At 41.3% G+C, this 7,243-nt stretch overlaps 1 protein-coding gene across 1 annotated transcript; it reads left to right on the top strand.

Annotated features, from left to right (window-relative positions):
• Window positions 1-73: 73 nt before the first annotated feature.
• On the top strand, window positions 74-7,233 carry ERH (ERH mRNA splicing and mitosis factor). The gene is made up of 4 exons (XM_050335176.1): window positions 74-214; window positions 3,154-3,241; window positions 4,079-4,199; window positions 6,738-7,233. The coding sequence occupies exons 1-4, from the start codon at window positions 212-214 to the stop codon at window positions 6,838-6,840; spliced, it is 315 nt and encodes a 104-aa protein (XP_050191133.1). The 5' UTR covers window positions 74-211; the 3' UTR covers window positions 6,841-7,233.
• The last annotated feature ends 10 nt before the right edge of the window (window positions 7,234-7,243 follow it).

The following is a 7,243-nucleotide window of genomic DNA, read 5'->3' as shown; positions in this document are numbered from 1 at the left end:
AGGCCGCGGCTGCCGGGGGAGTCACCGACCCTCACCAAAGATGGCCGCGCCCTGCGCCCCGCCCCCGCCGGCCGTGTGGGCGCGTGCGCGAGCGGCGCTGTGGCGCGGGCGGCTCTGTGGTGGCGGCCGTTGGCGCTTCCGGCGGGCGCGGGGGCCTGTGGGGGATCGGCGCGCGCCACTGGTGCTGGCGTGCTGAGGGAGCGGAGCCGCCATGGTGAGAGCGGAGCGGGACCCTCGGGCGGGACGGGACCCGCCGCGCCGCACGGCCTGCGCGCCCCTCCGCTACCCTCTCTCCCCACGGGGGGCCGCGGCCGGGAAGGCCGGGGCTGGCGGGGGGGCCCGGGCGGGCGGCAGCACGTTTTGGCGGGGCAGGGCCGGGCGCGGCGGGGGCACAAAGGCGGCGGCGGTCGTGGAGGGGCGGACGGGGCCTCCCGCCTCCCCCCGGCAGCTCAGACCCCTTCTCGGGGCGCTGCTGGAAGCGCGGCGCTTTCCCTCGAGTCTCGCCCCTGGAGCGAGTCTGCCTTAAATGGCTGATTGGCGCTTTCCGTGCTGCTCTCCCTGCTCCTCCCCTCCGCTCGGGGAAGGGAAAGGCGGGAGCGTGCGTTGGTGGGCTGTGGGAATGGCACGCTGAAGCTCGAAGGTCTCCCTGTCGTGTGGTTTGTTGCCTTCACCGAATGAATTAGGATATGGTGCAGCAAGTTGTTGCCTCAAGGGGAGAGGAAGGTGCTTCTGGGCCTGTTGCGAAGCTCCGCATCTGCCTGGCACTTGATCGAAGCAGTTTGCTTCGGCCAGATATTTAGGTGTCTGCAGTGTGCTACTGCCAGTTGTATCACTGCACATCTTACCCTTGCAATCAGTGTTTATTTTCCTCTTATTGTTTTGGGAGCTTTTTTTTTTTTGTGCTTTATTTTCTAATAGACTACAATTGGTGGAAGCCTCTTTGCACACATGCTGCCTAGCTTTTAAGTCCTTCTGGTTTGGCTGTTGGCCCTGCCTTAACCATTTTTACAGGGTTCTGCTTAGGGTAACGAGCAATTTGTAAAGTTCTCTCTAGAAGTTCAAAATTGGTATAATATAAATATACGGTGCCTCATTATGTGCCCTGCTTAACAGCTAGTGCACCTATGCTTTTGAAGAAAATGCAAGGAAATCCAGTATGTGCCTTATAATAATAAGGGCCCACACTGGGCTTTTGCAGATAACCTGGTGCTAATGCAGGAAGGTTTATGGATCTTCCCTGGTTTTGGTTTTGTGTCACAGAGCCATGTGGGGCGGGTAATAGTAGTTGGAGGAAACTTCCATCAGGCCTCTGAACTTGTCACTTTTTGTGACTACGTGGTAGGGCAGGACCAGCAATTTTATCAAAACAAACAATTTCTTTTTATTTGTCCCTTAAGGTAAAATAATATGAAGATCCCAAAGAAATGTTTGAAAAGCATTAATTCTATGATACAGATGGTCCCAATGGCGTTCATTTTAATATTTTCCAGGACAGTATCTGAAATGGATATTGTGTAGTGTCTGAAGTGATAAACAGCTTAAAGTCAGAAGCCCAAGTAGTTTCTACTGTGATGTTCTGAAAGAAGTGGCTTATGTGTCTGGCTCACTGTTTTTTAAAATTTTTTTAATCTGATGATTTGGATAATTTCAGAATATATGCATAAACTTAATGTTCCTCAGTGACCAGCTAATTAAAACGATAGGGCAGGAAAAATTACTTGGACTCCCTGGTAAGACAAGTATGTTCATTACAGTGCACTTAAAAACAGCCAGATACCGGCCTCCTTGGGGAATTCCTTTCAAATCCAGCATCCTCTGGCATACACGAGAGTGGACTTAAATTATCTAGTCTCCTTTGCATGATTCTTGTTAACAGTGTGTAGCTCTCAATTCCCCTCTTTTGCCACTTCTGATTAGGAGAAGTCTTGCTGCTTCTTTTACTCTGTGTAACTTTTTCCTGGGCTTCTCAGACTCTGCAACTCCCATGTTATTTGAGACAGAATTTAAAGAACTGAAAACTGTCTATTCCAAGCATGGGAACACTGTCAGTCATGGGACAAGAATTTATCCTGTTTTCTTCTTACATGTTTCTTGTAAATCCTAGTGTTTGCCATTTCTCTTTTCTGTCACAACATTTGATGATCACTGAACTGGTGTCTTCACTGATGCCCAAAGTACGGTTCAGGATTTTTCTGTCAGAAGCCGATTAATTTAAGCCAAATAATATGTCTTAGTCTGCACTTGCCTCTTAGCTGTGTGCTCACTTCATATATTAGCACTGAAAATGTTGGATCCAATTAGCAGCACTTACAAATGGCTATTTTTGCAGCGTGCTTGCAAACTTTCTGTGCTGTGCAACCTCTTAATTACATCACAGATTGCGTACACTTCAAAAATTCTTGCTCACTCTTTGCTCAACTTACTTGCTATAGCCAAGTGAAAAATGTTATGGAAATAATGGAAGTCACAGAGTGTACCTCTAAGTCATCTAAGTCTTCCCTGCAGAAGAACAAGCTTATGCACTCTGACATTTACAACAGTTTTCTGTGCCATAAATTACTATTTCAGTAAATTCATTGAAGTCTGAAAACCCAGTACATCTGTTTTGGAGGAAATAATCTTGAATACTAGGTGCAGATTTGTTGTATAATTTGTGTTCCCTTGAAATTAAATTAAATAACTAAAAATAGCTGTGCTGTTAAAATCTTTACGGTGAGATTGACGATGTGGTTAAGTTGGATCCCCTCCTTGCACTTTAATTTGGGCATTTGAAATCTTACTAACAGCTTGCAGTTGGAATAAGTAAATGCACTAATGCCATAGCTTTTATACATTGACTATTGCTTTGTATTTGTGTCTTAATTAGAAACTACTATTTCTATGGTATCTTTTTTCAACACAGTAGCTGCTTTACTGGTGATATCACACATTTTAAAATTCTGTAAGGATTGATAGGACTGATTGGAAACACAAAAGTTAACTCAGCTTATATGGATAGTAAATGCTGTTCAGAAAATGTGTCTTTGATTGCTAGTTCACTGTTTTAATATTATGCTTCTTTTTGGTGCTTTCTTCAGATAAATTAATTAAATCAAACAAAAAGATCATTCAAATTGTGTAAGTAACCTGTTTTCTTGGTGTTTTGTTTTTCAGTCTCACACAATTCTACTTGTCCAGCCTACCAAGAGGCCAGAAGGCAGAACATATGCTGATTATGAATCGGTGAATGAATGCATGGAAGGTGGGTGAAGTCATGGGGTTTAAGCACCAGTTTCTAACTACTATTTTTAACATACTGTCAAACTTAGTAAGAAAATAAGTTGCTCTTCATGTTTTTCAAAGGTAATTCACAAAAAAATAATTGGAGAAGTGTCTCATGCTTTTAGTTTTCTAATGTTCTAGCAAACGAAAAACTAGTTGTAATTTGTTCCTAGAGCTTCCTTTTTATATTCAATATCTGTTTTTGATTTAACTAGATAAAGCCACATTCAGTTTGTGAGAGTATACGCAATATTCTTGGTGGGGCTGTGCAGCAGACCTGCTTGAGTACATTTTATTGCAGGATCAGCACCTAATTCTCACTAATCTCTGTGGTAGCACTGTACAGGGAAGATTACTACTAGATATAATATATTAAATGAAAGATTGGGTGCAAATGATACCTAATTTACAGCCTCTTGGTGTGTGTGCCAGAGCAAAGATCCTGCAATACTTTTGAGTCACCTAATGAGCTTGGAAAGAAGACTGATAGACTAGAGCTGTAGTTAACTTAACGTTAATGTCCCAGGAAGTTTTGCAAGGCAAACAAAAGCATAATAAAGACCATGTAAAGCCTCTATGCTCACTTTAATATTACATTCTTCTGAAATGTATCTGAACTATTTGTGGGCGACCTTAAATAAATAAAACTGATTTAAATTAATTAAAACTATTTAGGCTTGTGCTATCACTCTTACCTCAGTAGCCTTGTTTGACTCTGTGATCAACAATGATCATTCTTATGAGTTCTTCTATTTCTCAAGTGTTTGCACAGTAGGAATATATGTAACATTGCGTTGTTAATCTTGTTTCTCTGTAGGAGTCTGTAAAATGTATGAAGAACATCTGAAGAGAATGAATCCCAACAGTCCATCCATTACATACGATATCAGCCAATTGTTTGACTTCATTGATGACTTGGCAGATCTCAGCTGTCTCGTGTAAGTTCATTTGTACAAATCCATTTCACTGACTCAGGGAAGTCACAAGTCTTCCCTCTAAACTCTTAAATGTTCTATCTGAGTGTTTTTTGCAATAACTGTAGTGCAGCAATATTGTAGCTGCCATAACACGTTGCCCACTTTAACTGCATTGAAATCTCTAAGGAAGGCTTAGAAAATGACAATTCCAGTTGGATTTTAGTCACACTGAAGCTCACAGCATTTCAGATACTGAAATCCAACAGTTTAATACAGCTGCTTATTTTATTACATTTTATTACATCTAGAATCTGTTTAAATTGGGGCTGTATGTGCCTTTGTGCTGTTGGTCCAATTCCTAAGGAGGCAGAATAGTTACAGAACTTTTTCCAGCTGAGGGCAGTACTAGTGGTACAGTAGAAGTCTACACAAGTGCATTGCAATCAGCTGTTTATTTTAAGCAAGATACAGTGAGATAGAAATTTCTGTAAATGCTAATGAAGTGATTGAGGAACAGATGAATCCTCTAGAGACCCCTAGCTAATTGTTTAGATGCTCTTGTGAAAACATTATCTCCAGTTCTCATTTGTGTGTCAGAGTTGTGGGCAAGCAAAGATGATCTGGTGTACTTTCCATTCTGACTGCACCATGAAATCAAATGGTAAATTTCACTGTCCAGAACAAAACTTATTGTTAGGTTGAGTACTTTCCATACCATAAATTTCAAGGTTTGTTTTGACAGTGGTATCAACTTTATAGAAATTCTGTAGGAATAAGGATACAAATCTCATATTTAAGTAACTAAAGACATAGTATTAGGCTTTTGAATCTCAGAATTCCAGAAAATTTTTAAGCCAGTGAGTTTCTGCCTAGACATTCATGCAGCTGTACTGCTGTGGCTGAAATCCTGGTGCAAGTACTTGTGTAGCTGCACAGTGAACAGACTTTGCCAGTTAATTCCAGTTAAAAATGAATAATTATTTTAAAAACCTGAGCATCAGATTGTTTTCCTTTGTATTCTGATGTACAGTACAGAATCTGTTACTGATAATGACTTATTACAAATGCCATTTGCTAACTTTTTCAGTAGAGTAGGTAAAATGGGTTTACAGGTTCTGCAGAGTTAGCTTGACCCTAGACATTCTGCCACCTTTGATTTTCAGGTGTCATGTTGCTGGGCTGATGCAAGTTTTGAAAACCACAGTTTATCTAACAGACTGAAGCTTGCCACTTGCTTTAGGAGGTAGCAACTGTTCTCTAGCACAGTCTTGTGCTTTTGTTAATTAGGCTTGTAAACTCAGTGTCTTGCCAAATTCTACATCAGCTTTTAGTTTTCCACCAGATGGCACACATAGCACGAGGTGTATCAGACATGTCCTGTGTTCATGGAGATTCCTGAAGTACTTGCTGTCTGGTCTTGTGATGTAGCACTGTGAATGGATTGGGGGGTGGGGGATAGAAACCAGTAACTTTTCCTGAAACTAATATTTCTTCTACTGCACAAGAACTATTGCTGTATCAACATATACTGAAACTCTTTCTTTGGTCCTGAACAAGTCATGCTGGGGTTTAAATAACAAGGCTTTCTTAGAAACAGTGTGCTTAGGGTGTTTTCCTTTAGGTAAGAACTGTAAATTGTTCTGGGTTAACTTCAGATTTTTGTTCAGTTTCTTACCAGTGACCTTTCTTACCTCATCAGAAATATGTATACCAAGATTTAAAGACTGACTAGGACTTCAGTAGTTCTTGAAGCATTCGCTGAAAGTACCATCTTCATGAACAAAATATTCAACTTTAATGACTGAAGGAGAAAGAAGGGCGTGAATCTACACAGATAACTTCATGCAATTGCTTTCATTTTTCAGTCTCATTCTGCTTCAATTCAGCAGTGTCCTGAGTACCTGAATTCTCTGGCCTCTGCTAATATTGCTAGGGAACTGCTTTTATCAACTATGCCTGAGCAGCAAAGAAAACACATTTGTGGGTTCTTGTTTCAGTTTGCTTTTTATGAAGTGCCCTTGTTAGATGCAAGCGTGTCCTCACTGCCAACTGGCAGGAATCCTTTGTCATCCATCTGAGTCTACCTTTGCTCCTGGAAAATGTTAGGTTTATAAATTTGCAGGAAATTCCAAACAGAAGTTGAACACTCGCAAACTTAAATAAATGCTTGAAGGAGTCTAGAAGTGTTTGGCTCATTAGATCGTTCCCTGGTGGAACTATTCTTCATTCTGAGCTCTAGAATACTAAGATTCTCCATTAGTTGTCTCCCATTAAGTAATTGTTTTCATGAATTAAAATGTGATGCACTGTGATCCAGTCACTCAGTAATCCTTGGAACATCTGGTTTTATTTCAGGGTCAGACTGATCTGCTGGGTAACTTTTTTAGGGAACAGGATAAATCCATTTGATAAGTGGCAATTCCCATCTACTTCTGATATTAGTTATGATCTGTACACAACTTTCTGCTTCATACACTTGAGGACACTTAATTGTTTGTGAAGTTCTTTGGGTAAATGTACTGCAGTGCAGATTAACATTCATCCTTTTTTTCTTTCTAGTTACCGTGCTGACACTCAGACATACCAACCGTACAATAAAGACTGGATAAAGGAGAAGATCTACGTCCTCCTTCGCAGGCAGGCCCAGCAAGCAAGCAAATAATGGGGGCACCATCATCACCTGGGTTTGGGGGAGGGCTTGGACAACAGGTGTGTACAGAGTGTAGTAGTGAACGTTTTGTATTATAGTCATCCTGTTGCCATCTTGATAAACTCTTTAGTCAGGACTGAATGTATTGTTAGAGATACAAGGATTTTGTTGGGTTTGTCCTTTTTTTCAGTGTAAATGGAGAAGAAAGTACATCATCTTCTGCAGAGATTTAATTTGGGTTTTTTTCCTTCCAGTTAGCTAATGGTCCTACTTTATTTGAACCCTTGGGGCTGTTCACATTGTACTTCACCACATTTGCTGTATGTGCCCTTCTGTGGGGTTTCCAACATTCAGTTATGTCCTTGAGATGGTCCTAATGGGAAATAAAACTACCCTTTGGTTAAATTTGAGTGCT

The sequence above is a fragment of the Myiozetetes cayanensis genome, unplaced genomic scaffold, assembly GCF_022539395.1.
Source record: "Myiozetetes cayanensis isolate MyiCay16 unplaced genomic scaffold, myiCay2020 scf6-25, whole genome shotgun sequence".
NCBI lineage: Eukaryota > Metazoa > Chordata > Aves > Passeriformes > Tyrannidae > Myiozetetes > Myiozetetes cayanensis.
The sequence above is the reverse complement of the archived record's forward strand: the minus strand, read 5'-3'. Positions and strand labels throughout refer to the sequence as shown.

Excerpts from the sequence above, each read along its gene's own strand:
- ERH (XM_050335176.1), top strand. Across the intron at positions 3,242-4,078 it reads GGTGAATGAATGCATGGAAG|GAGTCTGTAAAATGTATGAA; the intron begins GTGGGTGAAGTC and ends GTTTCTCTGTAG. Across the intron at positions 4,200-6,737 it reads GCAGATCTCAGCTGTCTCGT|TTACCGTGCTGACACTCAGA; the intron begins GTAAGTTCATTT and ends TTTTCTTTCTAG.